General features: G+C 39.6%; 1 protein-coding gene across 1 annotated transcript in view; it reads left to right on the top strand.

Moving 5' to 3' along the window:
• WDR19 (WD repeat domain 19) overlaps positions 1 to 17,620 on the top strand; it is a 71,800-nt gene that overhangs the window by 40,671 nt on the left and 13,509 nt on the right. The window contains exons 20-30 of the mRNA XM_028143671.2: positions 1,556 to 1,665; positions 5,403 to 5,460; positions 7,753 to 7,893; positions 7,974 to 8,056; positions 8,530 to 8,613; positions 10,066 to 10,212; positions 11,352 to 11,476; positions 13,638 to 13,750; positions 15,060 to 15,128; positions 15,643 to 15,720; positions 17,044 to 17,140. Of these exons, the coding sequence (XP_027999472.2) occupies positions 1,556 to 1,665; positions 5,403 to 5,460; positions 7,753 to 7,893; positions 7,974 to 8,056; positions 8,530 to 8,613; positions 10,066 to 10,212; positions 11,352 to 11,476; positions 13,638 to 13,750; positions 15,060 to 15,128; positions 15,643 to 15,720; positions 17,044 to 17,140 (1,105 nt within the window). The remainder of the gene's footprint in view (positions 1 to 1,555; positions 1,666 to 5,402; positions 5,461 to 7,752; positions 7,894 to 7,973; positions 8,057 to 8,529; positions 8,614 to 10,065; positions 10,213 to 11,351; positions 11,477 to 13,637; positions 13,751 to 15,059; positions 15,129 to 15,642; positions 15,721 to 17,043; positions 17,141 to 17,620) is intronic.

Genomic DNA, 17,620 nt, shown 5'->3' with positions numbered 1-17,620 from the left:
AACAGTCCAGTCCCTCCCCTAATGAATCTGGACTCCCAGATTCTCGCCTGGAACTGGGTTTCAGTGTAGTTGGAACTGGGTCTCAGCGCAGTCTGGTGTCCCTGTCTCCTTCCCAGCAGGGCCACCCAGTGGCGCAGGCAAAAGTCCGTCCTCTGCGCACCTTCCAGTGCGCGCGTCTGGAGCCGCCGCTTCTCTGTGCCTCCGCCACCACAGCCCAAATTCATTCCCCCAGCGTGCGCCTGGCTTCCCAGGGTTTCGCCCGGAATTGGGGTTCAGTGCAGTCGGAACTGGGGTTCAGCACGGTCCTGAGCTTATGTCTCCTTCCCGCTAGGGCAGTTCAGTGGCGCAGGCAACAGTCCGTCCTTTGCGCCCCTTCCCGTGCGCGCCTCTGGAGCTCTGCCTTCCCCCGCTCCTCTGTGCCTGCACCCCACAGCCCAGATTCATTCCCCCAGCCTGCGCCTGGCTTCCCAGGGTTTCGCCTGGAACTGGCACTCAGTGCAGTCGGAGCCGGCGCTTAGCGCACTCCGGAGCCTTTATCTCCTTCCTGCCAGTGAACGCCGGCCAGGCCGTCAGCCGCCCCTTCCTCTCCGGCTCCATCCTCCCCGCCGGCGCGCGTGCTCGTGTCTCCGCCAGTTTCTCCATACCTCAGGCTTTTACGGCTCCCCCGATTGTCCCCGTGGCCTTCTCCTTCCCCCCAGCTGTGGGCATTTCAGTCCGCCAGCTCTCCTGTGGTTCTGGACGATGTCCGTTCTGACCTCTAGTTGTGCCTTTGAAATTGTTGTGCCCGGCTGCAGGTTAGGTGTTTCACCTATGCCGCCATCTTGGTTTCTCCTGTTTTTTTATTAAAGTGTCCTTTTTTTTTTATTGTGATGAAAAACATATAACATACAATTTCCATCTTTTTTTTCAATTATAGTTCACATTCAGTATTATTCTGTATTAGTTTCAGGTGTACAACATAGTGGTTAGACAATCATATACTTTATAGAGTGGTCTCCCTGATATTTCAAGTACCCCCCGCCCCCCGGCCCATACATAGCTATTACAATATTATTTTTCCCCCATTGACCTCTCCCCAGCCACTCCCACCCCCCAGAACATGCCCTCACGCCCCCCCTCTTAGTGTCTGTGTCCATTGGTAATGTTTATATGTATGCATACAAGTCCTTTGGTTAATCTCTTACCGCTCCCCGCCTACCCCCTCCCCCCCCCCCCCGCGCCCCCGCCTTCCCTCTGAGTTTTGAACAGTTCAATGCTTCTCTGTCTCAGGATCTACTTTTGTTCATCAGTTAATGTTGTTCACTATATAGAATTGAGTTTTGGAGGGTCACAAACCTTTATAATAATAGCTAAAATGTTGTTGCTCCCCCAAATCAATTTTTACCCCCATGGGAACTCTGTCACCTCCATTGAGAAAATATACTATAGTAATGTATTATCTTTGCAAAGAGCAAGTTTCATTTTTTAAACAAAAAGTTTTGTAATCACTTTACTAAAACTAGCACTAATGGTGACTGTGCAAAATAACTTGCTCATTTCTTTCCGTCCCGAATAGATGAGAAGGGATTTGCAGCACTGGGACAGCGCTCTACAGCTGGCAAAGCGCTTAGCCCCGGACCAAATACCACTTATCTCCAAAGAATATGCTATTCAGCTTGAATTCACGTAAGTCCTCATCTTTTTATGTTTCAATTGCTACCTAATTGCTGAATTAGTGACTACTGAAATAATTACTGAATATCTTAACTTCTAAACTGCCATTGTTATAAGGCCCTCCATTGATTTAATAATTTCTTTTTCAGGGGAAACGAGATTAATTATACAAACAAAATAAATTTTTTCTTACTAATGTTGTCTTATTCATGCGTTTATCCACTTTCATTTTTAGCATCAAGTTTGGGTCTTAGATAAGCCTTTTCTACATTTAGAGTCTAAATATTGTTTTGAATCACATATGACCATCAGGGTGACATACTGCTTTTCAGAACCTGAGCTCATGATCTTGACTTCTTTGTACACTTTGAGGATTTATAGTGTAATTTCAAGGCAGAGTGAAAAATACCAGGTATTGGACTACAACTTCTATTTGCTTTATTTTGTAGTTTTTCTTTTTTAAATTGAATTGCATATGGACAATATTCAGTGCCTGAGTGATGCATGAATAGGCTTCACAAATCTTTCCTTCCCTTGAAAATGCCATCTTCTGTTCTGAGAGATTTAGCATTTTCCAGTGCACTTAGTCGCTAGATAGTCTTAATTATCAATAGTCCTAGTTGACAGACTATAGAATTTTATTTCAGTGCTGCATAAATGTGTAATTTTAGAAGCATTCAAGATCCACTTTTAATTCACATTCAGCCATGCTTAATGCTACTAATGCAAATACCCACAGAGGCAATAAATGAATAATTCATTTGCACATATAAGTCCCCATGTGTATGTGCAGTGTTAATTACATCACAACTGGACAATTTTTTCTTACTTTTTTTTAAAAAATATTTTTCTTGATTTCAGAGAGGAAGGGAGAGGGAGAGAGAGATAGAAACTTCAATGAGAGGGAATCATTGATCGGCTGCCTCTTGCATGCCCCGTACTGGGGACCGAGCTTGCAACCGAGGTACGTCCCCTTGACTGGAATAGAACCCGGGACCCTTCAGTCCACAGGCCAATGCTTTATCCACTGAGCCAAACCAGCTAGGGTTTTTCTGACATTTTTACGATACATTTCAATTTCAAAAATAATAAGTGTGGTAAAATATTATTCTTTGAACAAAGGAAATATGGTTCTAACATTTTATTTTTAAAAGTTTTTATATAATTCCATTTTATTTTCATATAGACTTTGGATTCATTGAGAATATTGACACACAGATTATAATTGTAGAAATTATTCTCATCAAAAAATACTCTTTCATTTCTAACCAAGAGACCTTATTTTAAATTTTGCAAATAAAAAAACTTTTTGGAGACTATATTTCTTCTTAATCAACCGGGATTTAAATTTGTCATATCTCTGCCCCTTACAAAGTAAACTCATTTATTAAAAAGGACAAATTGGAATTTTAGTGCATATGACAGGGACAGGCCCCAGCGCCCTGGCCCTCCATCTCTGTCTGAGGGTGATGGGTCGTAGAGTCCAAAGCTTCTGTGCTGAAGGGAAAGGGGCCACATTGGTGACTCACCACGTCCTGGCAGAGCACAAACACCCAGGAAGCCCTCAGACCATCCGAAGACTTGGATGTTTTCCTTCAGGGGAATCAAAGCATTTGTAGCCAACTCTCACATTGTCTCATTGCAGTCACATGAGCTCAGTCAACTGGAAGCCTGTGCTTTGTTGTTGGTATATTTTAACCCTTTCTGCTCAATATTTGACCAGGAAGCCACCAGTTCCCAAAACTTTCACTGCTGCTTGTATGCTGGTCCCCAACTGATCAGGAGAGTTCCTTTGTGATAATAGTAGCAAATTAGGTATATCTCATCATCATCAAATATCCCAGGAGCCTCCAGCTCGGATTTTGACACCTAAGGCCCCAGGTCTATGCTCAGTTCCAACAGTTTCTTCTAATTCAAGACCTTGATTAGGTCAAAGCAGGACCAGTCTGCCAGCTGTGGGAGGGACTTAGCTCTCTGGTCCAGATTAGACTCATGAGCTGGATCCATCAGAGAGTTCCATAATAAAATGGTGAAGTGAGTGAACTAAAATAACCTCAAAATAAAGTGAGAGTTCCAAATATCTCTTTTTAATGTATTTTTATTTATTTCAGAGAGGAAGGGATATGGAGAGAGAGAGAAACATCAATGATGAGAGTATCATTGATCGGCTGCCTACTGGGGATCGAGCGTACATCCCAGGCATGTGCCCTGACTAGGAATCGAACCATGACCTACTGGTTCATGAGTCGCCACTCAACCACTGAGCCAGACCGGCTGGCTGAAAATCTTGATTTAGCATCTCCTAATTGGGCTTGCCCAGGGAAAACCTCTGGCTCCTGAAGGGAGGATCTATCGTTCCTGTTGTCAGGAGACATTCCTAGCTGTGTTGTGACATAATTGGGTCCAAATATTAGAAATTTCCACTTAGTAACATTTCTGGCTGTGTGTCCAAAACGAAGTTCTCAATCAGCAGAACAGCTTATCTTAAAAAAAAAAAAAAAATTTCCCAGCCGAAACCGGTTTGGCTCAGTGGATAGAGCGTCGGCCTTCGGACTCAAGGGTCCCAGGTTCGATTCCGGTCAAGGGCATGTACCTTGGTTGCGGGCACATCTCCATTAGGAGGTGTGCAGGAGGCAGCTGATCGATGTTTCTAACTCTCTCCCTTCCTCTCTGTAAAAAAATCAATAAAATATATTAAAAAAAAAAAAAAAAATTCCCCGTCCACCAACAGGTGAGGAAATTGAGTGAGGCTTAGAGGGGTTAAATGAGTTGCCTAAGGTGGATCTCAAATAACACAATCTACAGAGCCGATCAACCTTTTGCACTCAGATGTCGAGTGTGACTCGACACGGTTAGCATTTGAATAAAGGAATCAAGAAAAAAGCAAGCGAGTGCAAAGGGTTAATTTATTCTGGAGGAGATGTTTTCTCAGAGGATGGATCTCCAAATGGACCTCAAAAAATCACTATCCATTCTGCCCCAAATAATAAAAATGAATGGAGGTCATTTATGTGTCTTCTGGATCTGCAGGTCCATGTTAGCATCAGTCATGGGATTAGGGAGTAATATTATTTATATTTTGAATAATACTTTTTATCAGAAAGAACCAGTGCCCTCAGTACTGTAACTCCAGTGTTTTGTTCAATTTCTACCCAGATTTTTCTCAGTACATATTGTACTTAAAAATATTGGGTGTTTGCCCTGACCGGTTTGGCTCAGTGGATGGAGCGTCAGCCTTCGGACTGAAGGGTCCCAGGTTCGATTCCGGTCAAGGGCATATACCTTGGTTGCAGGCACATCCCCAGTAGGGTGTGTGCAGGAGGCAGCTGATAGATGTTTCTCTCTCATCGATGTTTCTGACTCTCTATCCCTCTCCCTTCCTCTCTGTAAAAAATCAATAAAATATTTAAAAAATATATTGGGTGTTTGTGGGGAAAAACATTGATTTTTGTGGTCACATGATTGTCATTTACTGTACCAAAGGAGATAATTAACCAAAAGTGGCCCATAAGGTTTTAGGTAGAATGCTACACAGTTAGTGCTTTGTAATCTAGCATAATCCAGTTGAACAGTTGTTTTTAAAGTAGCAATATAATAATGCATTTCGCTGAAAGAATACTAGTGTATTGTTGTGTATCATGTCTATTGTGAGCTGAAACAACTCAATAACAAAGATTAACTTCTTAATCTCATACATGTAAATAAGATACTTAAATATGTATTAAAATCCACTCTGATTTTTCTTTCAGGGGTGATTATGTAAATGCCTTGGCTCATTATGAGAAAGGAATAACAGGTGAAAATAAGGTAATCTTGAATAAAGAGAAGATATACATAATTATCTTTGGGCTTGTTATTAATTTCATTTAAATATATCATAATCTTATTTGCATTGTATTTATTCAATATTTAGCATGTAAGCCTTTTCTCTGTTTATTAACAATTTTGCTAGGGTATATAGATCATTTTAAACTCTTACAAACTGAAGATGACAATACATTTAGCGGTTTGAAAAAGATGTTTTCCATTGCATTCTCAACATGAGCTCCTTATTAAGATTGGGAGTAAGATGGGATCCCTTCCCACTTACAGGCTATGATTTTCATAGGCTTTTCCTTTTAGTCTTAAAAACTTGCAATAACCACTTTGAAAGTGAATTCTCAGGCCACAAAAGCTCCGCCGTTCCATCTCTCAGGCTGGGTTTTTTATGATGAACGTGGTAAGCATGAACTTTACCCACTACTCTGACCCATCTACCCCAAAATTTTAGCTCAAGAAGCTAAAATTTGCAATAAAAATTGATTTTAAGTTAGGTAATGTCTTATACAGATGGAAAATTTTTTATTTTGTTTTATATCTAGCATTTTTATTACAAAAGTAATATAATTTTATTAGAGTCCGTTTTAAAAAGTCACCAAAATATGTAAACATGAAAAGTGAGAATCCAACATTTCTCTTCATCCACACCCCTTAATGGTAACCACAATTAATGATTTATGTAGTTTCAAGCAGACTCTCTTCTCAGCATACAAATATATATAATATGGGTTCTTACTGAAAATGAAATCATTTCCATTCACTAAGCAAAGATCAACTGAGAATTCATCCCATGAGAAGCAGCATTTTGCTGTCTTCATGGTCTTTCCAAGTCCATGCATATGACTTTGTGTGTTTTTTAAACTTCATTGTTGAAAGTATTATATGTGTTCCCTCCCCCAACTCCACCCCTGTTGACCCCTTCTAGCCCTGATTTTGTTTTAATTTTAGAGCAATTCCATTGTTTGGAGGTACAGTAATCCCCCTTTATCTGCGGGGGATACATTCCAAGACCCCCAGTGGAAGCCTGAAACTATAGATCATACCAAACCCTAAATAGACTATGTTTTTTCCTCTACACACATACCTATGATAAAGTTTACAAACTAGACACAATAAGAGATTAACAATAACTAATAACTGTGGATAAGAGGGGAATACTGTACCATGATTTTTTCATCTATGCCCTTCTTGAATTATAGTTGTTTTTGTTTCTGTTTCTATCAAAAACACTGTAATGAATATTCTGCCTAGAACATGTATCTTCAGCTACCTAAGATGGTATTTCTGAAGGATATATTCTTACAGGTGAGATTTCTAAATAAAATGTGTGCTTTTAATTTTTTGTGCTGCTAAAGGAACTGGCAATAATTCATATAGCTATCCGTCATGTATGAAAGTGTCCATTTCCCCCCACATTCTTAACACAATGAATGTATCGATTGTTTTTATCTCCGCCAATTTGATCAGCAAGAAAAAGTGTTTCACTTTATTTTATGCATTTGATTATTAATGAAGTTGAGCTTTTTTTTTTATTGACCAATTGTATTTTATGAATTGTCCAATCATATCCTTGGCTCATTGGTCTCTTGGCTTTTTGGTATTTTCTTTGTTAGGCTACATCTATTCTAGTTCATTCCTTATTTGTGTTATTGAATAGTCACCTCTAGCCACCTGTGGCTATTTAAGTAATTTTAAATTAAATAAAATTTAACATTCAGTTTCTCTGTCCCACTAGCCATTTTTTAAGTGCTCAGTAGCCACTGTGGCTGTTATAAGGCAGACATCATCACAGAACATTCTACCGGACACGCTGCTTTACATAAAATGTAATCTGACATTACATTTTACTAGTTCAGATTAGTTATTTGAAAAATTATTTAGTTATCTTCAATGAAGTAACCAACTTTAAATAAAGTTTTATCTTTAATCATGCCTAGTAGAGAGATCTTCAACTTGATAAATGGGTTTTCTCTTAATTTTATCCATAGCATATTTGCTTACATATCCAGTACATTTCTTCTTACATAAAATTTAACAAGAAGAAGACATACAGAGATATGCAAAGGTATTACGACAAAAGGCAGTAAAAATTTGGTCTTTTGAACAAAAGATGTAGACTTAAGAAAAAAAAAAGCCCCCAATCTCAAAGATACTCCTGAAGGGATTAATGAAAGTTAACCATAACTTTGGGCTAATTTTAGATTTAAATTCATCATTTGACTAAAATACAGCATTTTAAGTTAGGATCTGATTTGTTAGTTATTTGCCTTTTAATTACAGGAACATGATGAATTGTGTCTGGCCGGAGTGGCCCAGATGTCCATAAGAATGGGAGACATACGACGAGGGGTTAACCAAGCCCTCAAGCATCCCAGCAGGGTCCTTAAAAGAGACTGCGGGGCCATACTGGAGAACATGAAGGTATGCTTTTCTGTGCTTACGTACTCATGTGATCTTATACATAATAAGTTTAGTATTTTAATAACCTCATATCCTTTTAGCAATATTCAGAAGCAGCCCAACTGTATGAAAAAGGCCTCTACTATGACAAAGCAGCATCTGTTTACATACGCTATAAGAATTGGTAAGAATTTGCTGAAATTTGTTCTGAGCAGGTATGGAAATGAAGGTGTCCCAGTGGTCTTCCCACATGTTTCCTTGTTGCTCCTCGTACCTATACATCCTGTTCCTTCTACCTGGGCCTTCCCTCCATCTCCTTTTTTTTTTTTTCTTTTCATATGAATTCATATTAATAATACTTTTTTCAAAGAACAGCACATTCTATTGACTTGGGGAAATCCCTGATCAGATAAGTTACTAGAAGAAAGAAATAGGGATTGCCCCAAAGAGTTAATGAACTAACCACCATTTTCCTACCAGGGTGGCAAAGAGGGGTGGTCAAGAGAAAAATCAATTAAATCTTTAACTGTAGGAGCCAAGATTTTTAAAAGCTCATGATAACTGTGTTTCGAATGCTGAAGACTAACATTTGACTGTAGGAAGCTACTTTTAGATGAACATCGCGATGCTATTTTTCTCCTACATCTACCTTTCTAGGGCAAAAGTCGGTGAGCTTCTGCCTCATGTCTCTTCCCCCAAGATTTACCTGCAGTATGCCAAAGCCAAAGAAGCTGATGGGAGGTCTGTACGATTTCTCAAATTTCCGTCAATGTAAAGTAATGTTTCACACATCAACAATGATATTTGCAGCCCTCTGAGAAAGGCAAAGCAGAGAAACAGCAAACAGCTCTGCCTTGCACCTGGCCTGAAGTGCCAGGCTGTTAAATTCTCTCAAACTTTATATACCTCCGTCCAGTCTGCTTGTATTCAAATGCAGAGTGTTAACTCTTTCTATTTGAGCGTTAAATACTAGGAGTGGACATTTTTATTTAATATGGCATGAAAACAAAGTTGGTAATAGCCATTTTTCTTAAAGAGGATAACTTACTGATGCAAAGAGAGAAAAAGTGAAGAAACATGAATTCCACAACTGTGGTTGCACTTTTTAAGCTTCAAAACAGTATTAAAATATAGCAATTGATAGTTAATATCCTGAATACACAAAGGTCTCCTGCAACTTCATACAAGAAACTCAAAGATGCTAGGAAGAAAAAGACAAGGAGAACCTCAGGAGGAAATACAATTATGAAATTGAATTTCATGCAAATATGAAATATGAAATATTTCTACCTTACTAATAGTAATTAAATTAAAGCAAGAATGTATCATTTTAACTTATCATATTGGGAGAGATTATATTAAATCAATGACCATACTGTCAAATTCACTTTTTATACCTTATTGATGGTAGTATGAATTTCTAAAGCCTTTAAAAAGTTACTGAACAATATGTATTAAGAGATTTTTAAAGGTTAATACCCTCCACTTTTAGAAAAGTAACCTTAGGAATAGAGATATACACTAAATAAATGAGCTGGGCCGAAACCGGTTTGGCTCAGTGGATAGAGTGTCGGTCTGCGGACTGAAGGGTCCCAGGTTCGATTCCGGTCAAGGGCATGTACATTGGTTGTGGGCACATCCCCGGTGGGGGGTGTGCAAGAGGCAGCTGGTCGATGTTTCTCTCTCATCGATGTTTCTAGCTCTCTGTCCCTCTCCTTTCCTCTCTGTAAAAAGTCAATAAAATATATATTAAAAATAAATAAATAAATAAATGAGCTGGAGAGCTAGTGTACTGAAGAGAAGTTGAGCGCCATCTAGAGGTCAACACAAAGATTTTCTGTATCACTGTTAAGCTTTACTAGTATGACTGAAAAAAAATCTATATTTTGTTTTCTAAAATAAGCCTATATTAATATTGTAATATTTCAACTTTGAAAAATAGTAAAATGTAAAATACTATCTAGATATTTAGTTGAGAAGACAAAATTCAGTATTGGTATTTTACTGTTAGTTTATTAAATCTATAAAGAAATATTTTAGTGAGATGGTTCTTGGTATTCCTTCTGAAAAAGAAGTTCCAGAAAAATAATCAGTTACCACAATAAAATAGAAAAATGCCCCAACCATTTATTGACATTTTCCCCCAAATGTGACAGTGAGAAGAAAGTTTGTCTGACTAAGAATTTCTTTTAGATACAAAGAAGCTGTGGTGGCCTATGAGAATGCAAAGCAATGGAGCAGTGTCATCCGAATCTATCTGGATCACCTCAACAATCCTGAAAGGGCTGTCAGTATCGTCAGAGAGACCCAGTCTCTGGATGGAGCCAAAATGGTAGCCAGGTAGCATAAGGCATTGATAGTTTGATTTCCAAAAACTAGCCTTAAAGGAAAGCCCCTGCTTCCCTTTAGCAAACAAATTCAAATGGAATATTTATTTTCTTTCATTCTTTCTCTTTCTTCTTTCTTTCCTTCTTTTTTAGGCCTAAGTGTTTAAATTCAAAGACTGTTTGTTGTGGTCACTGTATGAGAGGGTGTTTTTCAAATATAAGCATCATAGACTACAGAACTGCAGTTCACCTCATACATTTTTATTGTTAAACTAGAGGCCCAGTGCACAAAAATTCGTGCACTGCAGTGGGCGGGGGGTCCCTCAGCCTGGCCTCTCACAGTCCAGGACAATAAATGGTTGGGGCATTTCTTCCTTTCTTTCTTTCTTTTCTTTCTTTCTTTCTTTCTTTCTTTCTTTCTTTCTTTCTTTCTTTCTTTCTTCCTTTCCTTCCTTCCTTCCTTCCTTCCTTCCTTCCTTCCTTCCTTTTCTTTCTTTCTTTCTTTCTTTCTTTCTTTCTTTCTTTCTTTCTTTCTTTCTTTCGCCTAAGTGTTTAAATTCAAAGATTGTTTGTTGTGGTCACTGTATGCGAGGGTGTTTTTCAAATAAAACATCATAGACTACAGAACTGCAGTTCACTTCATACATTTTTATTGTTAAACTAGAGGCCCAGTGCACAAAAATTCGTGCACTGTGGGTGGGGGGTCCCTCAGCCCGGCCTGCCCCCTCTCACAGTCCGGGAGCCCTCAGGGGATGTCCTACTGAGGGCTTAGGCCTGCTCTGGCCTCCCTCTATAGGAGGCGACCGGGATGATCAGGGGAAGGTGCTGCCCCATCACCCCGCTGCTGCTGCCACTGCCGGCCGTGGTGGCTGCAAGGCCTGAGCCCCGGGCCTTGCAGCCACTGGGGCTCACGGCTACCTGAGTACCGGGCCTCGTAGTCACTAGGGCTCACAGCTGCCTAAGCCCCGGGCCTCGCAGCCACTGTGGCTTTGTCCGGATGGACATCCAGATGGACATCTGGAAGACGTCCACCCTAATTAGCATATTACCCTTTTGTTAGTATAGATGATTTTTCATGGTTGGGAAATATTTTATTTTGTAAATGACAAACTTATTTGAAATGAGTCAAGCTCATTTAGTACCTTGTTTTAGGTTTTTCCTACAACTAGGTGACTACGGATCTGCCATTCAGTTTCTTGTCATGTCCAAATGTAATAATGAAGCTTTCACACTGGCTCAGCAACACAACAAGATGGAAATCTATGCAGATATTATTGGTAAATATCATTGTTTCCCCTGATTTCTCTTAAGGATTTTTACCATATAAACATTTTGATTCTCACAATCTAATGATCAGGTTGGTATAACCACAAGCACAGGCATACCCACCATTTTTACATAGAAACACACAAATATCTATGTTACTTCTTGGATTTCAAGATCCCTACTATCACCTTAAAGGTGATATGCAATTATAAGGCCATTTTCAAAACTTAAGGATTTGGGGGTAACTTCCAAGAGCAGAGAAGCCAGATTTCCCAAATCCTGCTATGGATCAGCCAGTGGTAAAGCAAGGTTCCCAAATGAAGGTGATATAAATGCAGAATGAGTTTTGAAAAAGTGAATGTTTTTATAAATTTTTTTTTAAGTTTTATAAATTTTAAAAAATTGAGTTATAAATTAAGAATATATGGTTACTAAATAAAAAGGAAATATGGTTACTTTTTATGAAGAATGATATACAAAAGATGTGTTTTTAAAGGTTTTGAAAGATCAAAAGAGAAGGTTATATTCTGAGAACACCTGATTACAGGTTTTCCTTCCCATGTTTGCGATTATTCTTAGAAACTACTGAAAATAATGTTCAGGTTTTCATTTTATGGACCATACATAACATTGTCATGTTGTTTTGCTTTGGAGTTTGTTTGTTTGTTGGTTTGTTTTGGGGGGGGGGTTGGTGGTAAAATATATGTAACATAAATTTACCATTTTAACCATTTCTAAAATGGTTAAGTATGGCATTAAGTACATTCAGTAAGTGCAACCATTGGCACCATCCATCTCCAGAACCTTTTCATCATCCTAAACTAAAACTCTATCCATTAAACCATAACTCTCCCCATCCTCCTTCCCCCCAACCCCTGGTAACCACTGTTCTACTTTCTGTCTCTAAATTTGACTATTCGTGACACCTCATATAAGTGGAATCATAAAATATTTGACCTTTCGTGTTAAGAATTGATGATAGGATTCATGAGAAAAATTTTAAGTCTTCAAGGGAAGAAATAGGTAAAAGCATCTTCTGGTATCTTAGGAAGTCGTTCAGATAATTGGAGAAAATAGTTATTGAAAAAAAGGATGTATACATAAAAGCAACATTAGCATTATTAATGCCCAACTTGACAGATGATATTTCTGTTCTAACATTAAAAATCACCATTGCCCTGCCAGTGTGGCTCAGTGGTTGAGCATCGACCTATAAACCAGAAGGTCGTGATTCGATTCCAGGTCAGGGTACATGCCTGGCTTGCAGGCTTGATCCCCAGAAGAGGGCATGCAGATGGCAGTTAATCAATGATTCTCTAATGATGTTTTTCTCTCTCTCCCTCTCCCTTTCTCTCTGAAATCAATTTTTAAAAATCACCATTGCACTAAATTATTTAAATTTCTCTAATTTCATAATAATGTGGCTTATGCTGTATCATACACACACCCTTCCATCCCCCCCCCCAAAAAAAAAAAAAAAAAAACACCACTTTTCTCCACCTTTCTTTATCCCCTTCTCTTATAAACTCCATATTTGCCTTGGGCTGGAGGCACAGTATCCTACTGGGTCTCCAACTCCCATGAGTAAATGTAAACAATGAATTAGAACTCCAGTCTTCTTCCTCTGTGCTTAAAATAGTTAAGCCTCAAATGCAAAGAATAACAGTAATTTTCTTTAAATGGCATCTAATGGCCACTTGAATGTCATCTTCCTTACTCACCTGACAAATGCAGACAGACTATTGTTTAGACCAGGCACTGCTGAGAAAGGGAGATGGGTTACTTTTGCATTATGGTTAACTTGGCTTCTGATTGTTCTGAAACTCTAGGCAAATCATGGTTGAGATTATAGTCATAGTTATTCCTGTTTGAGGAAATGAGATTGAGACTCTTAAAGAATGATAAAGGTTGCTAGGGGTAATGTCAAACCATAGCCTGGATTCTCACAGAGACTCATAACTTCCTCTCCTGATTCCTGTTTAGAGGACAAAGCTGGAACAAGTTGATATGTGGAATATTTATGATGAACGTGTTTTGTGATGAAAACAGACACTGATAATAACATTATTTGCTTGTGAAGTTTTTAATCAACCTGTTTTTAGATCTTATTTTTAGTTAACAATAAAAGTAAAGTTTTGCTCAAATATTTTACTCAATGAACTTCTATTGTAGGTTCTGAAAACACTACTAATGAAGACTATCAAAGCATTGCCTTATATTTTGAAGGAGAGAAAAGGCATTTTCAGGCTGGAAAATTCTTCCTGCTGTGTGGCCAATATTCACGAGTTAGTATGTGCCAAGGAAACATACATTGGACTCTACAGGAATGGTTACAGGAAATAATTAAAAATATACCATGTTTTTAATTCAGCTCTAAAATCTTCTCTCTGCCACAGCCAATCCCATTCTTCCTTCGTAATGTCTCTCACATCTTCTTTTCATTCCAGCTACCATCCATTTAATCCAAACCCAGATAGCTTCCCCTAGGTTATTGCAATAGTTTCCTCCTATTTTCCCTGTTTTTAGTTTCTCTTCCTATCATTTATCCTTCCCTTTGTTCCTCAAATGGTACTTTCAGTGCTAAAAAGCCCCTCACGTAGGGTTACTGTGTTCAAGCGAGGGGCATACCAGTCAATGCGGGAAGCTGTGGGGAACGCTGTGCTCATGTGCGACAGGACAGGGACTGCTGGGTGGCATCTGAGGGAACAGCTGCTGCTCCCTCCACAAGATTGTTGCCAGTCAGGAGTGTGGGCCCAGTCCTGCCAGATCGTATGATTTTTAATAAGAAACGGAAGTCTGAGTCTCCCAGTTTTAAACAGGTAAATACTTGGGCACAGGTATTTATAAGACTACCTTGCTGGTCAGAGAAACATGTGTGTGTGTGAATTTGCCTTCAGGCCATCAGTTTGCCATTTCTACCTCTTCGATACCAAGTCCAAACCCTTCCACAATTGGACCAACCAGCCTGCGCTTCCCAGTCTGGCACCCGGCTATTTCCACTGAAGAATCCTACACTCCCGCTCACCTTCTCCCATCCTTGTTTTCCAATGAGATTCCTCTCTGCCCTCTTCCCCACTTACCAGTCTTTTAAGCTGTTATAACCTTACATTTCTTCATAGATGTGGTGGTATGATGTTCAGGAATTAGACAGTTATGGTCTAAATGGTTCCTTATCAGCACATCACACAGACCACCCCAATTAGAATGTACATAGTACAAAAGATGCCACAGCATACCCTCCTGGTCTTCTCCGTAGCATCTAGCACAGTCTTACATACATAGTAACAGATTGTCCATAAATATTTGTTGAATGAGGAAGTGAATGAAAATAAACCTACTGAAAGAGGGCACACTTCTTATTGTCATTTCATCAGAAATGAACTATATTCTTCAGAGGATTCACTGAATCCTTCCATTTTTTTAAACTAAACTCAGCCTGTTAAGTATATATTTTAAGATCCAACTCTGTGCAAGCCCCTAGTTAAGATGATACTTTTACAGACTATAATCACTTTGTGTGTGTGTCAAAGCTTTGTTTTTCTCAATGGGAAAGCAGTGCATAGAGTTTTAACTGTTATACAATTCTCATTTCAGGCACTTAAACACTTCCTAAAATGTCCAAGCTCGGAAAATAATGCAGCGATAGAAATGGCAATTGAAACTGTAAGTAAGCTCTGAAATGAAACTTTCATGTTTTTAAACCCTTTGGAGACATTTCCAAACATGTACAAAAGTCGACCAAGCATTGTAACAAACTCTCATAAACCCATTATCTAACATCAACAGCTATCAACACATAGTCTTACTTTGTTCATAGCCCACCCTCCTTCCCTACATCATTTTAAAGTAAATCACAGATGTTATTCTCTAGATGTTAATAGTCACTTCCCTTAGGAAAGTTTTTATTGAAACATCCAAGAAGTATGTCCTCTCTGTGTATTTTTTTTTAAGTAGTGTTTTGATATAGCAACTTTAAAAAGCTACAGTTTCTAAGGTAGGTCTTTATTAATGGCACCTCTACAAATGAATGAAGAAAAGACCTGCGCTTCTGTTTCAGGCACTTGACAATAGGAATTTTTACATATTTTTAAATCCCATTTCCTTAGCAGATTGTTTTCTCCCCACCTCTTTTTAGTTTTAAGATTTGAATTTACAGGTTCTTTCTCTTCCTAAACAGGTTGGTCAGGCCAAAGATGAACTACTGACCAGTCAACTGATAGACCACCTGATGGGGGAGAGCGATGGCATGCCGAAGGTGCTGGAATGCTTTCTTCACTCTCGTGTCTCAGTTAGACTGTACTCTGTCTGTCTTGTTTTTACATATTGTGGCTTTTGCATCACAGACACCAAATGTTTTCTCTGAACGTAGCCTCGGGTCATCTAGACAGACCCTGCGCTGTGGAGGGTACTCTGTACCTCCTCCCTTTGAAATAAGCATCGCCACCTATGAAACAGCCACAGCTCTAGATAACAGCCCTCGCCACCCACAGTTTTTCTCAAATGTTACAGAGCTTTAGTTATTCCAGAACTGTGAAAAATGATTATTAGGACTATGAGTTAGTACTAACTCCTAAAAATTAGTGTACTTTATTTGTATTTCAAAAATATTGGGAATTAATAAAAATCCTATTTAGCATAAAAGTAACTCACTAGAAATATAAAGTAGAAATAAATCATTAAGAAGCTATTTTTAAAATGTGTGACTCTCTTGGAGTTTGCACAGCAACTGGTCTTCTCTCAGTCCCAATGAGGACAGACTCATGCCTGAGAGATGCCCCCAATCTTCCCTTCCCTTTTGCTTTGGGGTCCAAGGGGATCTGCTTGTGAAGGAACTCGGGTCACGGGTTTGGAGAGAAGGCACTAGAATGTCGCACCCGGAGAGGACTGTAACAGTCCTGATCTCCAAACCCACTGTCTTTTTTTTACAGATTAAAAACCTTGAGGTTCAGGGAGGCCAAGTTAACCTGCCAAAAGGGGACAGGTCCTTAAACTGTTATAAACCACCTCTCCTCCCATCCACTTATTATAGTAATCGAGAACCAACGCCAAGTACGTGAAATTGTCCAGGGTTAAGGAGAAAAGGAATGAAAAATGCTCAAAGGCCAAAGAAAATTGTATAAGCCTGAGAAACTTATATAGGTGTAAAATTCTTTGAAATTTTGCCAAGTTGGTACATTGTATAATAATACATTTCATTTTCAGCATGTGAGAGGGAACTCCATGGAGCAGGGTGAGGAACAGAGTGAAGCCAGGTCACCGTGGAGGGTCCTGGCTGGGAGAGGCCCTGCCGGTTCAGTTCTCCATCAGTGAAATTCTGTAACTGTGCCTTCCTCCCAGGGAGGGCATGAAGATTTAAACGAGCTAGTATTTCTCAAGTACTTAGAATATTACCTGGCACGTATTAAACTCTAGATAAATATTCGATAAACTAATTTATTTATTTATTCGGTTTTTTAAAACAGTATCAACCCTCAGTTACTGGAAAGCGAATGTGATTCTAACTGAAATGCAAAATTTTAGGTGTTTCTCCCCTTAGCGACTGAAGAAAGTGATGTTTCTCTAATGGTTTGTATGTCAGGATGCCAAGTACCTGTTCCGCTTGTACATGGCCCTGAAGCAATACCGGGAGGCCGCCCGGACTGCCATTATCATCGCCAGGGAAGAGCAGTCTGCAGGTAGGTCCCTCTCCCCAAGCGAGTAGTGGAATCAAGCTCCCCACACCCTCCTCCACCAGGGAAGAGGCGCCCGATTCTAATCGAGGATTGCTCCGAACCAAGAAGACTGGGGGGTAACACATCATTTTAAGTTTCCAGAGAAGTGACATAATTCATCATCACAGGGGGGTCTTGAATATCTCCACTAAAGCCTGCTCTGGTCACATGCTGTTTCCTCTACTCCTTTGGGGCCTCAGCACATGAGAACACACGTGCTCGAAGGAGGGAGGGACACTGCGGCACTGGCCGTGACTGAGCGGGAGGGGAGGGCAAAGAGGAGGCTGGAAAGGTTGGCGGAGGCAAGTCTTGGAGGACTGAAGTCTCCCCTGAGGAATTTGCACTTGGTCCCTAAGGCCTGGGGGAGGATTTTTGTAGGGGTGTGACCTGAGGTTTTGGGGTGTGGGGTGAGACTTGAGGCTTTTACAAGAACACTGACATCAG

The sequence above is a fragment of the Eptesicus fuscus genome, chromosome 2 (genome assembly GCF_027574615.1).
Source record: "Eptesicus fuscus isolate TK198812 chromosome 2, DD_ASM_mEF_20220401, whole genome shotgun sequence".
In the NCBI taxonomy this organism is placed as follows: Eukaryota; Metazoa; Chordata; class Mammalia; order Chiroptera; family Vespertilionidae; genus Eptesicus; species Eptesicus fuscus.
This window is presented reverse-complemented; position numbering and strand designations above follow the sequence as displayed.